Raw genomic sequence first — 25,547 nt, 5'->3', positions numbered from 1 at the left:
ACAGGCCTAAACATATTCATCCCCAATGATCAGCGGCCAGCGCACCAAAGATTGGGTCGCTGGCTGCGGTAAACCCTATGCCAGCTCCGAGCTGGCGTTAGGGTTTGCAGATCACTGGGGAGGAATGGCCCCCATTCCCCCAAACAGCCATTTTGCGGCATCGCAGGAAGAGGAGGGAGGCAAGGTAGGGGGGACTGGACCACCAGGGATTGTTGTATTGTTATCACTAAACAGTAAATTTTAAAAAATTAAAAACCCTCTGCAGTTATTGTAGAGGGCATTCACCTACATTTTTCTGAGCATGTGTGGAAGTTCCAGTGTAGACACTACTTTAATCTATTTCAGTGTTAAGGAGTCAATTATTCCAGAACTTAAGTATATTTGTATACAAATAAATAAACAAATCCTATATAATAATTTGCACCTCCAACGTTCTACGTCTGGATGCCTGGGTTCGTAACATCCATAACCACTCATTGCCCCGCCCTCACGTCAAAACGTAATGATGTCAGAGGGTGTAACAGTGAGAGGGAAGGGAAGACAGCGCCAGCCAGCCAGAGAATGTTCAGGTACAAATCGAGGGGAGGAGAGAATCGCGGGAGAATCGCCCCCCCTCCTCTGAGTTCCAGGCCCCTTCCCTCCCTCTCCTCCGAGTGCTAGCCCGACCTGCGCTGCCCGCCCTCTTCTCCCAGGAACTCAGAAGGAGGGGGAGGGAGGGAGGGGAGCCTGGAACTCGGAGGAGAGAGGGGGAGGGAGGGAGGCCTGGACCTCGGAGAGGGGGGTCTGGAACTCGGATTAGAGGGGGAGAGGGAGGGGGCCTGGAACTCGGAGGAGAGGGAGGGAGGGAGGGAGGGGGCCTGGAACTCGGAGGGGAGGGAGGGACGGGGCCTGGAACTCAGAGGGAGGGAGGGGGCCAGGAACTCGGAGGAGAGAGAGGGAGGGAGGGGGGCCTGGAACTCGGAGGAGACAGATGGGGTCCTGGAACTCATCGGAGAGAGAGAGAGGGAGGCCTGGAACTCGGAGGAGAGGGGGGCCTGGAACTCAGAGGAGAGGGAGGGGGGCCAGGAACTCGGAGGGGAGGAGAGGAGAGGGAAGGAGGGGAGCCTGGAACTTGGAGGAGAGAGAGGGGGCCTGGAACTCGGAGGAGAGAGAGGGGGGGCCTGGAACTCAGATGAGGGGGGAGGGGGGCCTGGAACTCATCGGAGAGAGAGAGAGAGGGAGGCCTGGAACTCGGAGGAGAGGGGGGCCTGGAACTCAGAGGAGAGGGAGGGGGGCCTGGAACTTGGATGAGAGGGAGGAGGGAGGAGGTCAAGCTGGAACTCAGAGGATAACCTTGCTAGCGCTCATTTCATTTGTGGGAGAAACGGGCCTTTTTTTACTAGTAAATAAATAAATAACTTTGGATACATCAAGAAAAGAAAGACATATCACTGTACATCTTGCTAATATTGTTCTAAAGGTAAATGCACAGCATAAGTTGGTGTTCCACCTCTAAAGATCAAAACTCAGTAATCAGCTTTATTTAATTAAAAAAAAGATGTTTTGTTCCCTTTAACTGAATGACAGCAACCCTTTACCTTCAAAGGCAGCACTTCTTTGTTAATTCCAAAAAATGTTGCCATAGCTTGTGTCCATGACAGCAGTCCTGCCACATTGCCACAGACTTTCTTGGCATTGTCAAATGTATAGTCTTCTGCTGTAAAATAAGGCTGAAGTAATTCCACTGTCTCTTCATTAATGGAATCTTTTGGGAATTGCTGGAGATTCTGCAGAAATCCACCGGCACTCATTAGCTGGAAAACAGATACATTTAAATCACTGTGGGCTCCTTTTACTAAGCAACAGTAAGCCCAACACAGGCTTACCACTCGCTATACAGGAAGTACCACCGGGCTACCGCAGCAGCCTGGTGGTACTTCCCACCCCTAGTGCGCCATCATTTCTGGCGCTACATAAATGTATTTAGTTTTATTTGTTTATTACTTATTTGTTTGTTGCATTTGTATCCCACATTTTCCCACCTATGTGCAGGCTCAATGTGGCTTACATTATGCCATAGTGGTGATCACCATTTCCAGAGTGAGAAATACAAAGTTCATACATGATAAGAGTAAATTATAGAGTAAGTTAGACAGTAACTTATAGGGTAAGTTAAACAATTAAATATAGAAAGTTCAATTCAGCATGAGAAATAGAGTGGTAGTGCATTATCGATTCATAAATGACAGAGTGCTTGAAGCAATCATGCGTAGAGAGTTCGGTTTTGTCAAGTTTTGGTAGAGTTTCGTTGTCCAGCATTTAGGACGGATCCTTGTGGTATGCCTTTTTGAACAGGTTAGGTTGGTTTTCAGTAGTTTTCGGAAGATTGTTTTGTAGCACCGGAGTGTACCGGCGGTAATCGGGCAGTGTCATGTGCTGCCCGGTTACCACCAGGTTAATGCAGGAGCCCTTACCGCCACCTCAATGGGTGGTGGTGGTGGTAAGCCCCCCCTGAAATGGTCGCGTGGCAAGTGCTTTTACTTGCTGCACGGCCAATTCCTGTAGGAAAGAGAGATTTCCCTTTTACCAGCTGCGGTAAAAGGGGGCCTTGGCGCACGTGTAAAACACGCGCCAATGGCAGCGTTGGCCCCCTTTTGCCACAGCTTGGTAAAAGGGGCCTTGGGTATGGAACTGACGGTGAAGTTATATTAACTAATGAAAAGAATGCTGCTCACTTTCAATGACTCTCCCCAGGATGGTTTGTGGCAGGGCTTTTCAGGATCCATGGTTACTGGATCTAGTCTCTTTTGGAATAGCAGCAGACAGGAATCCATGATCCTCATGATCAGGTGTGGTGGTTTTGCAAGCTTGCGTACTGTTGCAATATCTACAGGTTTGATAGTCTGCATTAATAAAACAAAAGCATATTTTATTACTTTTACAAAGCACCATTTTTGTTAATGCAAGATATTAATTTTACATACAGTATATAAAGGCAATACTTGCTACACCTAAATGTAATTCACCTTGAACTACCGTTGCAGGGCCTAAACTAACCCACAAGAGAGTAATATTGAGCGTGTGGTGGTCAGCTTCTTTTTAAATATTGGCTGCTCTGAGTGTTTTATACCGAGATATTCAGCGCCAGTATCTAGATACAGGGGCACTTTTACTAAGGCGTGCCAAAAAATGGCCTGCACTGGTGTAGGTGCATGTTTTGGATACGCGCAGGTCCATTTTTCAGCGCGCCTGCAAAAAAGACTTTTTTTGGCCAAAAAAGGACGTGCGGCAAAATTAAAACCAGCGCGCGTCCATTTTCGGCATGAGACCTTACCGCCACCCATTGACTTAGCAGTAAGATCTTACGCACTAACCTGGCAGTAATCGCCATGTGGTAGAAACTTTCTATTTGTAAGCTCTAACCAATGAACATAACTATTTTAGTTCTTTGCCCTTCCTACCCATGGCATCTATAACAATTACATACATTAAGTGCTGCTTCTGCCTGTTCCAGGGCTGGTTTAGCTGCTTCAAGTTTGGATTCTGCTACAAGTTTTTCTGCAGCAATTTGATCTACAATCTTTTCTGCTTTGTCCTTCACCAGCTGGACTTCATTTTTCACTTTAGCTGATGCCTGCGCACTTATTGTGACCTCTTGCAACACCTAGAAAAGCAAGAGCAACATGTTTACAGTTACAGTCAATTTGACAAATGGGAATTAAGGTACAAACAATGTAGAATGATTAAACAAAAGTGAGCAAGGAGTAGTCATCTCTTCACTATCTAAATGCTAATAGACCCTGTGAGAGCTTCAAGAATTCACCTATGTAAAACTCTTTTCAGATCACATAAGACTGAATTGATATGAAGATATACAAGTAGCCATAAAGAAGACAATTTTCAAAGGGATCTAGCCAGGTCGAGAGGCTAAAACAATGAACCTAAATTTATTTGGCAGGTATACCGCCTTCAGCAAAAAGGAATGGTGCAGTACCTACTAGCATCATTAACAATCTGAGCAAGACTGTGGCTGCATCCACAGGAGTGAGTAGAAAGTGAGGGATAGAAATTTAGGAGTCTTATAGGAGGGGGATAGTATAGCGGGGAGATGTTTAGTCTTCTAGTACTGTGGAGGGAGTGGGGTGCAGCGAGAAGCATCTTAGAAGCCTAAACCAGATATTAATAAAGGAAGAGCAAATGACAGCCAGTATGGTTAAAAGGTCAAGTGAAAGAGAAGAACATCTTTCAAAAAATGGAAAAAAGGACCCAAATGAAGAAAATAAGAAACAAAGTAAGTACTAGCAAGTTAGATGCAAAGCATTGAAAAAGAAAGCTAAAGGAGAATATGAATATTGGGGGGAGTATTTCTATTAACTTTTTGTGTCTTTGGGTACTCACTTTATCTGCTTTTAAAGATGCCACTGCCAGTTCTTTCTCCTTCACTGCCAACTCCACAGATAATACAGCAACAGATTCACTGGCTTCCATAAGTTTATCAAGACCTATTAAATTAAACAACTATAGTAATTCAAAAAGTTGAAATATGACATGCACATTATCTCTACTGTGTAAATCACTGCAGTGCCACCAGATCTTTTTGTTGTTTCTCAATAGCAAAGCATTATTGTTCTCTGAATTTTTATAAAAGAAGAGGGAAAAGCATGCAGAACACAGCTCATGGAATTCTTTCAATTCCTCTGTGTTGCCTCTGTCTGTATCTGACCTGGAGGAAAATGGGTAGGGTAATTTAATTCTTTTCCTGATCCTAGTCCAGGAGAGCACCCAGCTGACCGAACGTTTTCACTATTCACACCTCTTACTGTTGATTCTGTTAAGCAAGAAATCCATAGATTTTCCAGTAAATTTTGTAAATTAGATATTTGCCCAAACTACTTACTTAAATGTGCCCCAACTTGCTTTATTACTGATCTAACATTACATTTAAACTTCATGCTCAGTAATGGAATATTCCCAGAAAACTATGGAAACATCTTACTCACTGCAATTCCAAAAGACGCAAAGAAAAAAAGCAATGATCTTACCAACTATCGGCTGATTGCATCTATTCCACTTTTTGTAAAATTAATGGAGAGCATGGTGAACAAACAACTCAACGAGTATCTGGGCAAGTTCAATATTTTGCATGATTCACAGTCAGGATTCCGCTCGCTCCATAGAACTGAAACTGTGCTCTTCACACTCTTGTCCAATTTCAAAAAGGAAATAGCTGTAGGAAACAGCATTCTACTTTTACAATTCGACATGTCAAGTGCTTTTGACATGGTGAACCATAACATCATACTACAACTTCTCAATTACTTTGGAACCAGCAGAATTGTACTTACATGGTTGAAAGGTTTTTTTAACATCAAGAACCTACCAAGTTAAATCCAACACAAATTTATCACCCCCATGGAAAGCAGTCTGTGGCGTGCCTCAGGGCTCACCTCTTTCCCTAACGCTCTTCAACATAATGTTGATTCCTCTGGCCAAAGCTCTTTCAAAACTTGGTCTCAACCCGTTCGTCTACGCGGACGACATCACAATCTATATTCTTTTTAAAAAAGACAAGCGAAATAGCCAATGAAATCAGAATTGGTTTGCACACCATGCTTGCTTGGGCTAACTCATTTAAATTAAAACTCAACAATGAGAAAACTCATTGCCTTATACTCTCCTCTCTCTATAACAAGTATAAACCCTCCACCTTAATTACTCCTGAGCTTGCCCTACCAATCTCTGAGACTCTAAAAATACTAGGAGTAATTGTTGATAGAAACTTAACACTGGAGCAGCAAACAAACGCCACCATCAAAAAAGTATTCTTCTCTCTCTGGAAACTAAAACATATAAAACCTTATTTCCCTAGAGAAGTATTTTGCAATTTAGTTCAATCACTAGTTTTAAGGCAACTTGATTACTGCAATGGAATATACGGAGGGTGTAAAGAAATGCTTCAGGAATAAGGAGGGAGGGGGGAGGAAGGGGAGGAGGGAGACAGGGGCAGAGGGGAAGAGTTTGGGGGAAGGGGTAGGGCGGGAGAGAGGGGAGTTAGTGGGGAATAATAAGGGGGAAAAAAAGGATGATGGACAGTTGGGATGTTTAAATGTATAATATATGATGGATATGTTGGGGAATGCAATATTCCCATGTTGATGTTATTTGTAGTTCTCAATAAAAAATTTATAAATTGAAAAAAAAAAAAAAGAAATGCTTCAAAAAAGTTACAAACTGCCCAGAATACAGCTGCTAGGCTGATCTATGGAAAATCAAGATTTGAAAGTTCAAGACCACTTCGTGAAAAACTGAACTGGCTTCCTGTCAAGGACCGAATAACTTTTAAGGTTTGCACCCTGGTGCATAAAATCCTCTATAGTGAAGCTCCAGCTTATATGGATACCCTTATCAACTTGCCACCAAGAAATTCTCACAAATCATCTCGTGTGTACTTAAATCTCCATTACCCAGCATGCTGTGGCCTCAAATATAAAACCACTTATGCATCCACCTTTCCCTATATTAGCGCGCATTTGTGGAATGGATTACCTAAATCTGTAAAAACTACTCATGATCATCGGACTTTCAGAAAATCTCTCAAGACAAATTTATTTGGAAAAGCTTACGCCAAAGTCCCACCTTGTATCCATAACTCCTGAACTGTAGGTATCATAACGACATATTGAACCCTATTACCCTTCTCCTTCTCTTCTCCTCTGTAATTACTCACTAACCTCTTCAACTTCAATGCACTTGATTGTTTATTGCCTGTTTGATGTATGTCTTTCAGACTGATGTAAGCCACATTGAGCCTGCCCGTGGGTGGGAAAATGTGGGATATAAATGCTATAAATAAATAAATAAATAAATACCTTGGAACTTAGCCTGTGGATTGTGCTGGATCCAAAACTGTTGTCATGTCACATCTTACAAAGCTCATTGCTGTCCTATGCAATAGTCAAAGCTGATCGGCCACAATATCGCTGTTTAGACTGTTATTTTCAAAGTTAAGTGGGTTATAGAGTGGTGAGCCCTATATTCATTATAGCTGTTAGGTTAATTTATGCAGCTATATTTTTGGGAAACTAACCAACGATATTCAGAGACGTGGAGGGGCATAATCAAACGCGAATGCCCATCTCCATGGGCGTCTATCTCCGAGAATGGGTACGTGAAGGGGCGGGACAAACCGTATTTTCGAAAAAAATGGGCGTCCATCGTTTTTCCGATAATACGGTTTGTGCTAGCCAAATACATCGGATTTGTGCGGATTTGATGTGGGCGGTTTCGATTTCAGCGATAATGAAAACCAAAGGCGCCCAGCTCAAAAATGAACAAACCCAATGCATTGGGTCGTGGGAGGGGCCAGGATTTGTAGTGCACCAACCGGGCACCCTAGGGGGCACTTGTAACAATTAAAAAAAAAAAGTAAACTACCTCTGAAGTCCATAGCTCCCTTCCCTTGGGTGCTGAGCCCCCCAAATCCCTCCCAAAACCCATTCCCCACAACTCTACACCATTACCATAGCACCTATGGCTGAAGGAGGGCACCTAGATGTGGGTACAGTGGGTTTTGGGGGCGGTTTGGAGGGTTTCCATTTACCACCACAAGTGTAACAGGTAGGGTGGGGGGTGGGCCGGGGTCCGCCTGCCTGAAGTCCACTGAACCCACTAACAACTGCTCCAGGGACCTGCATACTGCTGTCATGGAGCTGGGTATGACATTTGAGGCTGGCATACAGGCTGGAAAAAAAAAGTTTTTAAAGTTGTTTTCTTTGGGTGGGAGGGAGTTAGTGACCACTGGGGGAGTCAGGGGTGGTCATCCCCGATTCCCTCCGGTGGTCATCTGGTCATTTAGGGCCCTTTTTTGGGACATGTTTGTGAAAAAAAAGTGTCCAACAAAGGTGACCCAAATTCGCGCTAAAAACGCCTTTCTTTTTTCGATTATCGGCCGAGGACGCCCATATCTCCTCGGCCGATAACCACGCCCCAGTCTCGCCTTCACCACACCTCCGACACGCCCCGTCAACTTTGGCCGTTTCCGCAACAGATTGCAGTTGAAGACGCCCAAAATCGGCTTTCGATTATACCGATTTGGGCGCCCACGGGAGAGATGCCCATCTCACGATTTGGGTCGAAATATGGGCGTCTTTCTCTTTCAAAAATAAGGCGGATAATAGATTAACTTCTGCTGCTTAAAATGTGGGGCTAAATATAATTGGTTATATTTAACCGGTTATTGTGGCGCTAACTGCGTTCCTGAATATCGGGGATATAGTGTTGAAGATGTAATTCTGTTAACCGGAAATGGCAATCGCCATTAAGGCAAATGTAAGCCACATTGAGCCTGCAAATTGGTGGGAAAATGTGGGATACAAATGCTACAAATAAATAAATAAAATGATGGAAGCTCTAGTTTATTTTTGAAGTACGAAATGACTGATGACGATTTATGGTAAGAATTTCATACCTAGTGTTGAAAGTAGGCCACCAGAATAATTATGTTCTATTGGTCCAAAAAAATTGTCATTACTTTTTGATAGTTTAACCATTGGTATCTATGAAAGATATGAATAGTCTATCATGATCCACCAGACACTGTTGAATTAAACTGCAAATATCATTTAAGGCAGTGATTGTTTTGGGACCTTTTACGAGTTGTATGGTTTACTTCCCTTCTATTAAAAGTTTTGGTTTTTTTTTTACATTAACTAATTGATATACTGATATTTGTTCATTTTACTATTGTTATTCTGTTTACAAAATTGTAAGTTTTAAATTAAACTGTACCTGCTGTACAATGTCTTAGGTGAATCGCCTCATAAAGGAGGTTAATAAATCCAAATATTGTGATAAGGAAGAGGCTGTCCTACCCTGGTTAGGCCCCTAGAGGGCGTTGGAGCCCTAAAATGTCCTGAAGGGAGCCAGAAAGGGGAGGTATAGCTGGAGGTCGCTAGGACCGGGGAGAGTCCTGGGGATAGAAACAGGTGCAGCAGGTTATGGGCTGGGTCCTGTTTGGCTATTAACTACTTATACTCCTCCTGAGTTGTGATGGGAGGAAGGAGAGCTGGCAGCTGAAGAAGGGGCTGGTAAATGAAGCAGAGGAACCCCCATGAGAAGTACTGGCTGTGCCCTTTGGACTGGTGGTAGAACTGGGTGTTCCCAAGAAGGAAGCTGGCTGGGGTAAGAAGGCCCTAGAGTGTCTAGAACAATGAAGAGGTACTGTGTGTCCCAGCTGAAAAGACTGTGTCTAGAGCAGTGAAGAGGTACTGTGTGTCCCAGAAGCAAAGACTGTGGCTAGAACAGTGAAGAGGTACTGAGTGTCCCAGAATAAGAACTATGTGTTCCAAGAGGTACTGTGTGTCCCAGATAAGAAAAGACTGTGTGTCTAAAGCTGTGTGCTACAAGGAGGGACTGGGTGTACAGGACTGAGCTAGTACTGAGCCCAAAAGCCTGTGGGAGAGGGCTCAGGGGGAAGAAATCTAGGGACATTGAACTGTGCAAGAAGAAATGTTTAAACTGGAAGATTGCACTGTGGAGGAAGAAAGGTTTAAGTGGGAAGAACTGTTTAAGCTTGTAAAAGTGTTTTAAGCTGGAAGAAGTGTGCCCCAAGGGCTGGAATAAAGATTTGTATGGAAAAAATCCTGTTGATAAGACCTGACTCTGTTTGCCTTTTTGAGAACCAGGTCACCCCGAGTAGAAAGGGGTAGGATCTTAATTTGCATAAAATCTGCATACTGAGAGCCAGCTCACCCTGAGTGAAAGAGGGACCTGGAATCCTGAGGTGGAAGCTTCATCATCACACACAATAGCCTCATCCTTTTCGCAATATATAAATAAATATATGCCTATATAAAACAGGCACAACATATTACTATTATTTGTTACATTTGTATCCCACATTTTCCCACCTGTTTGCAGGCTCAATGTGGCTTACATAGCACCGTGAAGGCATTCGCCAACTCAAGTAGAGAAACAAATACAGAGTGGTGTTATAGTATAGTAGTTTCATAGTTACAGACACAATTGGGAATAGTCGAGAAGGAGAGATATATAGAGTTCATTACGAGGTTTGGTTACGTTGTGTTGCAGGGGTTTTAGGCACTTAAGTTGGGTCGGTGGGGTATGCTTTTTTGAACAGGTGGGTCTTTAGTGATTTCCGGAAGTTAAGATGGTCATAAGTTGTTTTCACAGCTTTTGGTAGTGCATTCCACAATTGTGTACTTATGTAGGAGAAGCTGGATGCATACATTGATTTATATTTGAGACCTTTACAGTTTGGGTAGTGGAGGTTTAAGTATGTTTGTGAATATCTGGTTGCGTTTCTGGTTGGGACGTCTATGAGGTCTGTCACGTATCCCGGGGCTTCACCATAGATAATTTTATGGACCAGGGTGCAGATTTTGAAAGCTATGCGTTCTTTGATTGGAAGCCAGTGCAGTTTTTCTCGGAGGGGTTTGGTGCTTTCGAATCGTGTTTTTCTAAATATAAGTCTGGCTGTGTTTTGAGCGGTCTGAAGTTTCTTTAAGAGTTGCTGTTTGCATCCCACATAGATTCCGTTGCAGTAGTCCAGGTGGCTTAGTACCATTGATTGTGTCAGGTTATGGAAAGTTTCACTCGGGAAGAATTGTTTCAGGCATTTAAGTTTCCATATTGAGTGGAACATTTTCTTGGTTGTAGAGTTCACTTGGCTCTCAAGTGTTCAGTTATGGTTGATTGTGACCCCAAGAATTTTCAGGCTGTCTGAAATAGGGAGGGTGTAATCTGGGGTGTTTAGGTTTGTAACATAGTAACATAGTAGATGATGGCAGAAAAAGACCTGCACGGTCCATCCAGTCTGCCCAACAAGATAACTCATATTTGCTGCTTTTTGTGTATACCCTACTTTGATTTGTACCTGTGCTCTTCAGGGCACAGACCGTATAAGTCTGCCCCGCACTATCCCCGCCTCCCAACCACCAGCCCCACCTCCCAACCACCGGCTCTGGCACAGACCGTATAAGTCTGCCCAGCACTATCCTCACCTCCCCACCACCAGCCCTGCCTCCCAACCACCGGCTCTGGCACAGACCGTACAAGTCTGTCCAGCACTATCCCCGCCTCCCAACCACCAGCCCCGCCTCCCGATCTTGACTTGTGGGTTTGTTCGTGTTGTGTTGGGATGACAGGATGAGGCAGTGCGTTTTCTGTGTTGAGTTTTAATTGGAATGCATTTGCCCATGAGTTCATAGTATTCATGCTGAGCATGGTTTCTTTGATGATTTCTGTCAGCAGGTCGTGTTTGAAAGGCATGTATATAGTGACGTCATCTGCATAAATGAAAGGGTTGAGGCCTTGGGTGGCTACGGATTTTGCTAGTGGGGTCATCATGAGGTTGAAGAGGATCGGTGATAATGGTGATCCCTGCGGTCCTCCGCAGTCTGCTTTCCACTGAGATGATATGTTTGAGTTTGATTTCACTTGGTATGTTCTGGTAGTTAGGAAACCTTTGATCCAGCTACGTATATTACCATCAATCCCAAAGTAGTCAAGGAGTCTTAAGAGGATATTATGGTTTACCATGTCGAATGCACTAGACATGACGAACTGGAGGAGAAGTATGCTTTTACCTGTTGCTATTTCCTGCTTGAATTTGGCTAGGAGAGTGGTAAGTACTGTTTCGGTGCTATGGAGGGGGCGAAATCCGTATTGTGATTCATGTAATATTGTAAATTTATTTATGTAATCCATGAGTTGTTTGGTTACCATGCTTTCCATTAGTTTGACTGCTAGTGGGATGGATGCTACTGGGCGGTAGTTGGTCAGTTCATTTATATATTTTTTGGTATCTTTTGGTATAGGGGTGAGTAGGATGTTACCATTTTCCATGGGGAAGAGACCTTGTTGGAGCATAAAGTTTAGGTGAGGTCTGTTATGAAGCGGTCGGGGGCGGATTTTAATTAGGTAGCTGGGGCAGGCGTCCAGTTTGCAGTGAGTATTGGAGAATCTGCGGATTGCATGGGTAATTGTTTCAGTCGAGAGGGGGGCGAAGTCTGACCAGGTTCGGTCCGTTGGATATTCTCCTGGGGTTGGGTCCAGACCATTGATGAAATTTTCGATATCGGTACTGTTATGAGGGAGTGAGTTGCGTAGTTTTACGATTTTTTCATTGAAGTATTTGGCAAGTTCGTCTGCCATTGGGATGTCTGTATTGGTTGTAGTGACCAAGGTGGTGTCTAATAATTTGTGTACAAGTTGGTATAGTTTTTTCGAGTCTTTGTAGCCTGGTCCTATTTTAGTTTTAAAATAAGACCTATGCACCTTTGTAGCTTAAGGTACCCTAAGGGCAAAATAAATTTGATAGATTTTTAAAGTCATAAATCAACATATATTAATATAAGTTTAGTTCCAACAAAAACAATTCAGTTGCGCTACAGCCAACCACTAGCTTTCCAGTTTTCGAAAAACAATGATAACTCTTTACCGATGTTCATCTTACCTATGTTCATACGTTCTGCCTGTTCATTAATGTATCTATATTTTTCTAAATAAACAGATTTATAACCACTTATGAAAGAGAGATAAGATTTGGGTGTCACATAGGCTCTTCGACGAAATCTGAAAAAACAAACAAAAAAAATGTTACAAAGGAAATAGTTCCAGTACACAAAACTGAAAGGGAACCTGCCTAATATTAGAGATGAATGAAATGCAAAAATATGCATATTCATTCCAAAATAGTGCAGAAAAGGCCAGGTATGATAGAAAGAAACACAGAAACATGACAGCAGATAGGGGCCAAATGGCTCATCTAGTCTGCCCATCCTCAGTAACCACTAACTCCTCCTCAAGTAAGTTTTAACAGCCTTACAAAATCCCAAAAGATTATTAATATATCTCACAGAGGGAGGAACCTTGTTCCACAACTAGGCCATAAAATAAAAGTAAGCTCAAGAGCGAGCACACGCCTCTCAGAAAACGTAATGATCACTCAGCAGTATAAATTAGCAGCTTATCTGATACAGCCTGTTCTAAAATACATGCGAGATGGATGTCCATGTACTAGAAATGTCCAGCATGAACATCCATTTTAAAAACCAAAATGTCCAAATTATGAATGGGGAAAACAAGGGATGTGGACATCTGTGTAGCAGCATAGGAATGTCCATCTTAGAAAATGGCCACACAGATGTCCATGAAGAGCAAAGGGATAGACTAATCAGTGGTTACAGTGGTGGGCTGAGAATCAGGAAACCCAGGTTCAAATCCCATTTCAGCTGTTTATGATTTTTGTGTGTGTGTGTGTGAGCCTTCCAAGAACAGAAAAATATCTACTGTACCTGAATGTACACCACTTCAACAGCCTTCAGACTTGCAGGCATCTTATATGTTCAGATACAGTAGGTATTTTTCTTTCCCTGGGAGGTTCACAAAAAGAAAAAAAAAAGCTGAAGTGGAATTTGAACCTGAGTCTCTCGGCTCTCAGTTCTCTGCAATAATTTTTAGGTTACTCCTCAGACCTGTATGTTGCTCTGCTCTGTTAAGAATATCCATAATACCTGAAGCTGTCATAAAGCCCGTCACCCCTTGCCAGTTTCACATTTGGGGGGGGGGGGGGGGGGGGGGGCAGGAAGCACTGCGAGCTTAAGAAGGTGTCATGCCGTAATCCCTCCAGTGAACAGCTGCTCAATCAAAACGCATTTCTGTAACCTGGCACGTGACAAGTGCTAGGTTTAAATAACAACATCCATCCATTTAGACATCCCTTCCCCTACTGAGATCGAAGTTGGACATCCATATTTTGGACCCTCCCGAGTCCCGTCCAAAACATGCCAAGACCACACCCCCTTGCCATATGGACGTACTGCCATGTTAGATGTCCATATCCTGCCTTTGTAAAATTAGGATTTGGAAGTTCATTCAATATGGCTATCTACATGCCAGTTTTCAGACGCCCAAAATAAGAATAGAGCTTCTTTTTTTTTTTTTTAATGTTTTTATTAATAAGAGTAACAGACTTCCATCTTACAACCATTTTTCCGCTCAAAGGCACACTGCCAATGTAGAGCGTACATCAACTAGATTTCCAAGTACATTACCAAAACTATACATAACATATGTAGTACAGAGTATTTAACATTGAACGTGAACTCCTAAGCACCTATCAGCCATCTAACAATCCTCAATACCCCAGACCTATCTGGGCTATGTCCCCATGACTGGTGCGATACGTTACCCTCTTCATGTGCTTCTATCCATACACATCCATTCATTCATGTCCGTTCTCTTAATTTTCTCATTATCCCCCCTCCCTCCCCCCCTGTCCCTCCTCCCCTATCCCCTTCCCATTCGTGTTCCTGTGACTGCAGGCCCTTTGTGGCGCTCTCCCTGTGCCCCCCTCACCACTTATGTCTCCCTGTTGGGAAGCTGTGTCAAGCACTGATAACTCCTTTGCCATAGGCGTCGGCTTGGTGTCGGTCTGCTCCATTCATATTCAAACTGACCTCCCCCCTCCCATCCCGTCATCTGTTTCATACTTGTGTACCACTTATTGAGAGGGGGAGGATTCTTGTCTCTCCAGTGTTGTAATATAACTTTTTTAGCCAGCACCAGTGCTAGGAGAACAAACCTAGAATGGTACAAGTTTAACCCTTGTGTGCGCAAGTCCGTCTCTGAGCCCATTAGTAAGGTCCTGTAGCTCCATTCTATGGGTTGCTCTATCACTTCTTCCTTCAGCACTCCGTTCCAAAAACCCTGTAATTGCCCACATTCCACAAAGTGGTGTGCTAAGGTGCCCTTTTGGTTCACACACTTTTTGCAGTCTTCAGAGTCCCACAATCTCATTGTTTTGCCCCTGCTCCTCGTAATATATGCCTGATGTAGTATTTTAAATTGAGTTTCATGACAGCTCACATTGGGCGTTATTTTGTAAGCTAGCTCGAAGCAGTTCTGTAGCTCTTTGTTCGAGACTTCCATGTCTACCGTTTTACTCCACTGTCCTGCCAATGTATCAACCATTACTGCTGGCCTCCAAGTTTTCCCCAAGTAATACCAATACGAGAGTTTGTTGCACCCCGATGGTACTTGTTTAAACACCACATCTAGTGCCGTAAATGTTGGACGCTTATCCGCTTTGCCTCGCAGCGTGGATACATAATGTCTAATTTGTAAATATGAGAAAAACAACTTCTGTGGGATGTGCCAACGTTCCTGACATTCTGCAAAGGAGAGAATCTGGGCTCCCCCCTCCCCCACTACCTGCCCTACATACCTACATCCTCTCTTTACCCATTCCTTAACATGTGTAGGTCCTACGCCTGCTGGGAATCCCGGATTGTCCTGTAGTTCTAAGAATGATGATGGCCCCTCTGTAGCTCCTATCCTATGGCGCCACCACTCCCATGCCATCTTTAGCGGTCTCGTAAGAGGTGTAAGCTTAACCTGTGTGCTCCTAACCTGCAAGCCATTAAGCACTGAGCAATGCTGGATGGCGTTCTGCCACACTTCTGGCGGTGCAAAGACAAAATGTCCCGAGTGCAGTTCGTGTATCCACCTCAGGAGCGCCGCTACATTATAAAGCCAGAGATCCGGCAAATTGGCTCCCCCTTCATTTCTTGCCCTCGTTAATTTATTATATCTTATCCTAGCTCTTTTGCCTCCCCAAATGAAAGATAAAATTGCTCCCCTGTATACCCCCTCATCCTTACTATGTACCCACAAAGGCACCATTTGCAGGGCATATAAAATCTTTGGGAATAGCACCATTTTTACCAGCGCGATCCTACCCATGAGTGACACTGGTAGATCTTTCCACTGCCCACATAAGCGCTTAATTGCCTCTAACTTATCTCTAACATTTTTCTGGTATATGATCTTAAAATCTAAGTGTAGATACACGCCCAAATATTTCATAGGACCCCGCGTCCAAGTTAGGGGGAAATCTGGACAGTTCTTACTTACACTGTTACTAGACAACGCCATTGCTTCTGATTTGTCAAAGTTAATTCTTAACCCTGAAAAAGTGCCAAATTGCTGGATAAGATTAATTAGAATAGGGATCCCCTTATTGGCCTCCCCCAAAAAGATCAACATATCATCAGCAAAGAGGTTAATTTTGTATTCTGCCTGCCCTCTTTGAATTCTCTGGAGCTCCCGTGTCTGCCTGATTTTACTCGCTAAGGGCTCCAATGCCAAGACAAATAGCATAGGCGACAGTGGGCAACCTTGCCGTGTACCTCTCTGCAACACAAATGAGGAGGATAGTTCGTTATTTACCATTATTTGTGCCGTGGGGTTCCTGTATAAAGCCCTTACTCCCTGCAAGAACTCCCCATGTATTCCAAATTACGGCAGCACCCAAAAAAGGTAGTCCCATAAAATCTTATCAAACGCTTTTTCTGCATCTAGACTGGCGATGACTTTATCTCCCGATTGATTCCCCTCTGCCTGAATGACACTTAAAGCTCTTAATATATTAGTAGAGGCGTATCTTCCCGGTACGAAGCCAGACTGGTCTGGATGCACCAGAGATGGCAAAACCTTACCTAATCTTGCAGCCATAATACTAGCAAATAGTTTTATATCTTGGTTCAACAGGGATATAGGCCTGTATGAGCCCAATAATTCTTTATCGCGTCCCGGCTTAGGAAGTACTATTATAGAGGCATGCGTTAAATCTCCCACAAATTGTCCTTCCTGACACAGCGTATCACACAATTCACTAAAAGGCCCTGCCAACTGCCCTCCCAGGATCTTATAAAATTCGGGTCCTAGCCCGTCTGGCCCCGGGGCCTTTGCTAATTTAAGCTTTTTTACTGCTTCTTGAATTTCAGGTCCTGTGATGCCCATGTTCAAAGTTGCTCTCTGCTCCTGCGTCAGGGAAGGTAAATCAACATTCCGAAAAAATACCTCCCGCTGTATCCTATCACTGCTTCCCCTATCATAAAGAGATTTGTAAAAATCTACAAACGCTTCTTTTATCTCCTCCACCTTACTACTTGCCCCTTTGTAGTTTTAATGTGGCTTACCAATTGTTTTGCCGCTCTGTTTCGAACTAGGTTAGCCAGTAGGCTACCTGTCTTGTTGCCCCACCTATGGAGTTTGTATTTATATACTAGGATGTCCCTTGCCGCTCTTTGATTCAAGATGCTATTAATTTGACATTTTAGCTCTCTAAAGACTACCTGCTGCTTTGCATCGCCCCGCATCACTTTAATCCGAACGGCCTGTAGCATCCTCAATTTCTCTAGTAGTTCCTCATCGCTCTTTTTCCTGGTTCTCGCCGTGTATTCTATGATCTTACCCCTCATCACGGCTTTTCCTGCTTCCCACAGCGTTATTGGGCTGGCAACTGAGGATACGTTGTCTATTATATATTGCTTCCATTCTTGTTGAAGAAATCCTCGAAATTCCCTTTCTTGATATAAAGTGGGGTTCATTCTCCAACTGACTTTTTTCCCTCCCCCACTGATATTACAGTCTACCCAAACCATACTGTGATCCGATACTACCTCCGCCTCAATTTCTGTTGCCCGGCTCCGGGCAAAGAGTGGCTGCGCTACCAATATGTAGTCCAGTCTCGCCCTACATTTGTGCACGTGTGAGTAAAAAGTATAATCTTTCTCATCTGGGTGCAAGACTCTCCAAATGTCTACTAACCCTAGATCCTGTTGGAGTAAATTTATACCCCTAACCCCCTGCCCCTTGGGTCATGGCTTGGGTGGATTACAATCAATTAACGGGTCTGCTGTTATGTTAAAGTCTCCCCCTACGAACATTTTGTATTCCTTCAGTGGGGCCAGGGCCGCTAGCAGTTGCAGATAAAACTTGTGCGAGTAAATGTTGGGCGCATAAACCGAGCATAACAGCGTCTTCTCCCCCTGTAAGGTTCTTACCCAAATTACAAATCTACCCTCTGGATCTTGGATCACCCTATGACAGGTGCTGTCGAGCCCTTTTTGCATAAGTATCGCCACACCTCTCCGCCTGCTGTTAAAAGAGGCAAAAACGAGTTCGCCTACCCAGCCCTGCTTCAGTTTGATATGCTCTGATGATGACAAATGTGTCTCCTGCAGTAGCAACACATCCACCTTCAATTGTTTACTATAGTGCAAGATCTTTTTCCGTTTTATGGGAGAGTGTATACCGTCTACATTAAGGGTTGCTACCCGCAAACTACCCATTTTCCCACGCCTGAGCCATTCTTGTATGACAATACATTACTTTATTTTTTTTCCCAGGGTAGCATCCCAGCAGTGCCACCCCAGAACCTTAATGACCCCTGCTTCCTCGCTTGCCTTTGTCTGTGTCCTCGTTTAAGGTGCAGTTTCTCATTCTGCAGCCACAGGAACTCCTTAAGCTTTATATGCTTCTTGTTTCTCATCTGCGCTTTCCCTCTCCCCCTCTGACTCACCCACCCCTCCCCCCTCCCATCCTGCCCTCTACTCCTTCCCTCCTGTTTCCCATGCGCATTGCCATCCATTCTTTCTATCTTCCCAGCACTCCCCCATGCGCATCTCCGTGACTGCCAAGCTCCTCCCCTCCCTTCTTCCACCCTGTCCTCCTTGATTGAGGTACCTCCCCCCTCAACCATCCCCATGTTACTGAATTGCTCCCTCCCCTCCCCCCCAGCTCCCCCCAGATACATCGTGAAACTGAAAGGAAATATTACTTTCGCTCAAACACAGATTAACTCAATCACAAAATCAGATAACTCCCCCTTCAACCCTTAACAGTATTACTCCCAAATGTTTCCCAACCTTTAAACTGAAAGAAAAACATTATTTGCTGTGAACTGTAATTTATTACCACTCATCTTCCCTGGCACCCTTGCAAAGTCTCTCTCATACTGGGGCATCCAGATTCTATCAGAGCTGCACATGCTGCGTGAAATGCTTTATAGCTGTTCCTTCCGTGCGATCCGTCATCTCATTTAAGCCTGGAGGCTCGCCCCTGTTGCTGCCTTGCTTGGCTCTGCCTGTTATATATGTAGCGTCCTCTCCATTCTTTAAGAAAGAGAGTTACACAATTTTCAATCTTGTAAATGGCTTCGGTGGATTGCCTGCCACAAAAGTCTGGATGCTACACAGGGGTGGTGTTTCTCAAGGCTATGCACTCACTGTTCTTATCTCGTTAGTCGTCCGTATATTCTTTTTTGTCCTTTTCAAGTCTGCTCCCATATAACATTTTTGCTGTTTTTTATTATTTAACCATCACATTCATTTTTGTTGATTTAGCATTCTTGTCCATTTCGCCTTCCGTCCTGCCCCCACTCCGCCGCTCGAATCCGGCTCTCTCTATAGCTTACCCAGAAAAGCCTGCAGTTCTTCCACCTTTGTGAGGGTGAACGATTGATTTTGATAAGTGATCCGTACTTTGGCTGGGTACTGGAGTGCAAATTTAATTTTTTTCTCAAACAGCTGGGTGCAAAACGGCGTTAACAATCTCCGTTGCTCCATAACTCGGAAGGAGAAGTCTTGAAACATCAGTATTCGCTTTCCATTGTATTCCACGTTTCTCTGCTTCTTGTACTGATCTAGTATTTTTGCTTTAACAGCATAGTTCATATAGCGTGCAATAACCAATCTTGGCTTTGCAGCCTGCTCTCTGCGCTGCCCAATACGATGAATTCTTTCCACTTGTCCCTGGCCTAGGTCTGGTGCCAGCCCCAGTTGCCGGGGGATCTCCCACTCTGCTAGATATTTCAGCTCTGCTTCATTGAGTGATTCAGGGAAGCCCACGAACCGGATGTTATTTCGTCGTCCTCTATTTTCCTGATCCTCCACCCTCTCAGTTAAAGTGCGAACTTGTGCCTCCAAGTCCCTGATACGCCCAGCCGCTTCTGCCATCTGGTCTTCTTGCGAGGATATTCTTTCCTCAGCCTGTTGTAGGCGGACCGCGTGGCTCGCTATACATTCTTTTATGTCGTCCATGCCCGCATTCAGCTTAGCAAGTTTATCGTCTAACAACTGGGACATGTTTTTTATGGATACTTGCACCAAATCCTCTGATACCGGCGAGACGTTTGAGTTGCAGAGCTGTGCAGATGCATTCAATGCCTGCGACGCCATTTTGCTTTTTGCCATGCTGCTCTTTTCTTTTCCAGATCGCAGCGCTTTTTCTGGCATCCCTGGCTCCTTCACCTGTTAGAGCTTCGCGATTTACTTCTCCACGCTTTCAACTGGTTTGCCGTGCTGTTTGATAGGGGGTAGGTGTTCAATCTGCGCTTTTAATTTGGGGTATAAAGTTGAGGGGAAGGGAGCCGAGCCAGCAGACGTCCGTTCAGCTCTCGCGCATCACGTGACCCCCAGAATAGAGCTTCTAAAATAACCACTATAAGGATTAACCTGATAAAGTGTCCTATGTACTAAAGTGCAAAGTGGCTTTGCAGAAGGGATGTCACATGAAAAACTGCACACAACTTCTGAAAAAACACTAAAGGTCTGTGGTTTTCTGCTTTTTCACACAAAGTGCACTTTTATACATCACTTCGCCAAAATACACTTTGAAGTAAACGTTTGTACAAAGTTTGATTTGTGCAAAAGTTTATGTAATTTCGGCATTAATGAGCTGCTGCAATGAAAAATCAAACAAAGCAGCTTATTACTGCAAGGTTTCAGTGGCCCATTTTCACTGAAAAAAATAACTAAAGTTCAACAATTACTTTTTCAAGAAAACAGTGGCATTCATTTCAACAGTGCAAAAAAAAAAAAAAAATTAAACAGCCACCAGCCTGAAGTGGAGAGCGGCCACTCAAAACTCAAAGTTCTGGATTTCAAGCGTGCTGACTTTAGTAAAATGGGGGAATACCTGAGGAAGGAGATGATGGGCTGGGAGGAAATACGAGAAGTGGAAGGACAGTGGTCCAGGCTGAAAGAAGCTATAAATAAGGCCACGAACCTTTATGTAAGGAAAGTAAATAAAAGCAAGAGAAAAAGGAAACCGATATGGTTCTCCAAGCAAGTGGCTGAGAAAATAAAGGCTAAAGAGTTGGCATTCCAGAAATATACAAAAACTAAAGAAAAGGAACACGAGGAGGAATACAGGATGAAACTGAAAGAAGCATAGAGAGAGATACGTCTGGTGAAAGCGCAAGCGGAAGAACAAATGGCTAGAAATGTAAGGAGGGGTGACAAAAATTTCTTCAGGTATATAAGTGAAAGGAGAATGACTAAAAAGGGAATTGAGACTAAAAGATACTGCGAACCGCTTTGTGGATAATGATGAAAAAAAAGCAAATTTTCTAAATAGATACTTTTGTTCTGTTTTCACAGAAGAAAATCCTAGAGAAGGACCGCGATGTACTGCAAAAAGTATAAATGAGATTGAAGTGGATAGAGCACCGTTCACGGAAGAGAGTGTGTATGAACAGCTTGAAAAGCTAAAGGTGGATAAAGCCATGGGACCGGATGGGATCCACCCCAGGATATTGAGGGAGCTCAGAGTGGTTCTGGCGGGTCCTCTTAAAGATTTGTTTAACATATCCTTGCAGACGGGAGAGGTTCCGAAGGATTGGAGAACGGCGGAGGTGGTCCCTCTTCACACGAGTGGTGATAGGGAAGAAGCTGGAAACTACAGGCCGGTAAGCCTCACTTCGATTATTGGAAAAATAATGGAAGCGATGCTGAAGGAAAGGATAGTGAATTTCCTGGAAGCCAATAAGTTGCAAGATCCGAGACAACATGGTTTTACCAAAGGGAAATCGTGCCAAACGAATCTCACTGAGTTCTTTGATTGGGTGACAGGAGAATTGAATCAAGGACGAGCTATGGACGTAATCTACTTAGATTTCAGCAAAGCTTTTGACACGGTTCCCCACAGGAGGCTCTTAAATAAACTGGATGGGCTGAAGATAGGACCCGAAGTGGTGAACTGGATTAGGAACTGGTTGACGGACAGAAGCCAGAGGGTGGTGGTGAATGGAATTCGCTCGGAGGGAAAGGTGAGTAGTGGTGTGCTTCAGGGATCGATGCTGGGACCGATTCTGTTCAATATATTTGTGAGTGACATTGCCGAAGGGTTAGAAGGTAAAGTTTGCCTATTTGCGGATGATACTAAGATCTGCAACAGAGTGGACACCCGGGAGGGAGTGGAAAACATGAAAAAGGATCTGAGGAAGCTAGAAGAATGCTCTAAGGTTTGGCAATTAAAATTCAATGCGAAGAAATGCAAAGTGATACACTTAGGGAATAGAAACCCTCGGGAGATGTATGTGTTAGGCGGGGAGAATCTGATAGGTACGGACGGGGAGAGGGATCTTGGGGTGATAGTATCTGAGGATCTGAAGGCGACGAAACAGTGTGACAAGGCGGTGGCCGTAGCTAGAAGGTTGTTAGGCTGTATAGAGAGAGGTGTGACCAGCAGAAGAAAGGAGGTGTTGATGTCCCTGTATAAGTCGTTGGTGAGGCCCCACCTAGAGTATTGTGTTCAGTTTTGGAGACCGTACCTTGCGAAGGATGTAAAAAGAATTGAAGCGGTGCAAAGAAAAGCTACGAGAATGGTAAGGGATTTGCGTTACAAGACGTATGAGGAGAGACTTGATGACCTGAACATGTATACTCTGGAAGAAAGGAGAAACAGGGGTGATATGATACAGACGTTCAAATATTTGAAAAGTATTAATCCGCAAACGAACCTTTTCCGGAGGTGCGAAGGCAGTAGAACGAGAGGACATGAAATGAGATTGAAGGGGGGCAGACTCAAGAAAAATGTCAGGAAGTATTTTTTCACGGAGAGAGTAGTGGATGCTTGGAATGCCCTCCCATGGGAGGTGGTGGAAATGAAAACGGTAACAGAATTCAAACACGCGTGGGATAAACATAAAGGAATCCTATTCAGAAGGAATGGATCCTAAGGAGCTTAGCCGAGATTGGGTGGCAGAGCCAGCTGGTGGTGGGAGGCGAGGATAGTGCTGGGCAGACTTATACGGTCTGTGCCAGAGCTGGTGGTGGGAGGTGGGACTGGTGGTTGGGAGGCGGGGATAGTGCTGGGCAGACTTATACGGTCTGTGCCCTGAAGAGGACAGGTACAAATCAAAGTAGGGTATACACAAAAAGTAGCACATATGAGTTTGTCTTGTTGGGCAGACTGGATGGACCATGCAGGTCTTTTTCTGCCGTCATCTACTATGTTACTATGTGGCTGCACATAGCTAGTTACAGACATGTTTTTACCTATCTTAATCCACATGGTGCTTGCTTCACTAATCCAGGAGCATTAATCCCACTTATGGGGTATTTTGGGGCCCTTTGACTAAGCTGCATGAGGCACTAACGTGCCTAATTCAGCAAAACTGGCCTAAAAGACGGGGCATGCTAAAGTGTTCTGTGGTAGTTTTGCCATCTGCATGCACTAAGCATGTATAGGCTGATTTTCAGACTGCAAGAGTTAGACCGGCTAACTCCTGCGGTCAGCGCTGAGTCTGGATATTCAGTGCCGGGCCATTTCCGGTGACTGGCCTTAAATATCTGGCTTATGTTTGGCTGGTTTCAGGATAACTGGCTATCTTGAAACTGTCCAGAGATACTCTACGGTTTCACACAGCCTAATATGGCTGTTAAACTCAAGGGTTATATTTATTTTTTCTTATTTTTTTGTGAGGGGCCTGTCGGGTGGAAAATGGGTGTGGATGTGCTAATCAGTTAGCGTTCTATGATCACCACCACACTAGCTGGTTATCATGTCTATAACGAGGGAACTCTTAATATAGTAACATAGTAAGTGACGGCAGATAGAGACCTGAATGGTCTATCCAGTCTGCCTAACAGTCGCATTCATTCTCAATTCAAGATTAAATTACTACTACTACTACTACTTAGCAATTCTATAGCGCTGCCAGGGTTACGCAGCGCTGTACAAGTTTAAACATGGGGAAGGACAGTCCCTGCTCAAGAGAGCTTACAATCTAAAGGTAACAAACTATGTAGTCAGTGTAGGTATCATGAATGGGGAAGGTGGTTAGGCGCCAAAAGCAAGGGAGAAGAGATGGGCTTTGAGTAAGGACTTGAAAATGGGCAGGGAGGGCGCATGGCGTATGGGCTCGGGAAGTTTGTTCCAGGCATAAGGTGATGCGAGGCAGAAGGGGCGGAGTCTGGAGTTAGCGGTGGTGGAGAAGGGTACAGATAGGAGTGATTTGTCCTGAGAGCGGAGGTTACGGGTGGGAACATACGGGGAGAGGAGGGTAGAGAGGTAATGGGGGGCTGCAGATTGAGTGCACTTGAAGGTCAATAGGAGAAGCTTGAACTGTGTACGGTAGCGGATCGGGAGCCAGTGAAGCGACTTGAGGAGAGGGGTGATATGAGAGTATCGGTTCACGCGGTAGATAAGACGTGCGGCGGAATTTTGGACAGATTGAAGGGGGGATAGGTGGCTAAGCGGGAGGCCAGTGAGGAGAAGGTTGCAATAGTCAAGACGAGACGTAACAAGAGAGTGGACGAGGGTTTGGGTGGTCTGTTCAGAGAGGAATGGGCGAATTTTGCTAATATTATAGAGGAAGAAGCGACAGGTCTTAGCTGTCTGCTGGATATGGGCAGAGAAGGAGAGGGAGGAGTCGAAAATGAATCCGAGATTACGGGCTGAAGAGACGGGGAGGTTGAGGGCGTTGTCAACAGAGACGAAAAGTGGGGGAAGAGGAGAAGAGGGTTTGGGTGGAAAGACAAGGAGCTCAGTCTTTGCCATGTTCAGTTTCAGATGCCGGTTGGACATCCAGGCAGCGATGTCTGAAAGGCAGGCTGAAACTTTGGCCTGGGTTTCGACTGTGATGTCGGGAGTGGAGAGGTAAAGCTGGGTGTCATCAGCATAGAGATGGTACTGGAAACCATGTGATGAGATTAGCGAGCCCAGGGAAGAGCCCATTAACAATGATTGTGATACTATATACTTGGTCTTTCTTGTTGTTTCTGGGTCATAGACTGTAGAAGTCTACCCAGCTCTGTTCTTATGTTCCAACTACTGGAGTTGCTGTCAAAGCCCACTCCAGTCTATCCGAATCCATCTTGTCATTTGCAGGACAAAGACTGTAAAAGTCTGCCCAGCACTCATGTTCCAAATTTACTGGGGTTAATGACAAAACCCTCTCCAGCTTGTTGAATATTGATGATTTGACAATACAGCACAATTTTATACCATCTGCAAATGATTTAGCAATGTTTTTTAGGGATAAATCCAATAATTTACGCTGATGACGTCACAATATTCATCCCTTTCAAATCCACTCTTACAGAAATCTCGGAGAAAATATTCACTGCCATGAATACTCTAGCATCCTGGGCCAACGCTTTCAAGATGAAACTGAATAAAGAAAAAACTCAGTGCCTCATCCTTTCATCACAACACACTACTCAGCTCCCAGCCACTCTGACCACCCCCGACGTTTCAATCCCAATATCAGATAATCTAAAAATCCTAGGAGTAACATTAGACAAACACCTAACTTTAGAAACTCATGCAAAAGCCATGACGAAAAGGATGTTCAACATGATGTGGATACTGAAAAGAGTGAAGCCATACCTTCCACAGAAAACTTTCTGCAATCTAGTACAATCCACAGTGCTCACCCATGCCGACTACTGCAACAGCATCTTCATCGGATGCCA

The 25,547-nt window shown here is 44.3% G+C and overlaps 1 protein-coding gene across 1 annotated transcript in view; it reads right to left on the bottom strand.

Annotated features, from left to right (window-relative positions):
- DNAH8 (dynein axonemal heavy chain 8) overlaps positions 1–25,547 on the bottom strand; it is a 1,267,128-nt gene that overhangs the window by 222,261 nt on the left and 1,019,320 nt on the right. Inside the window, 5 exon segments of the mRNA XM_030199255.1 lie at positions 1,578–1,793; positions 2,715–2,882; positions 3,467–3,643; positions 4,378–4,481; positions 12,455–12,573. Coding sequence (XP_030055115.1) covers positions 1,578–1,793; positions 2,715–2,882; positions 3,467–3,643; positions 4,378–4,481; positions 12,455–12,573 — 784 coding nt within the window.

Source organism: Microcaecilia unicolor, chromosome 3, assembly GCF_901765095.1.
Source record: "Microcaecilia unicolor chromosome 3, aMicUni1.1, whole genome shotgun sequence".
Taxonomy (NCBI): Eukaryota; Metazoa; Chordata; class Amphibia; order Gymnophiona; family Siphonopidae; genus Microcaecilia; species Microcaecilia unicolor.
This window is presented reverse-complemented; position numbering and strand designations above follow the sequence as displayed.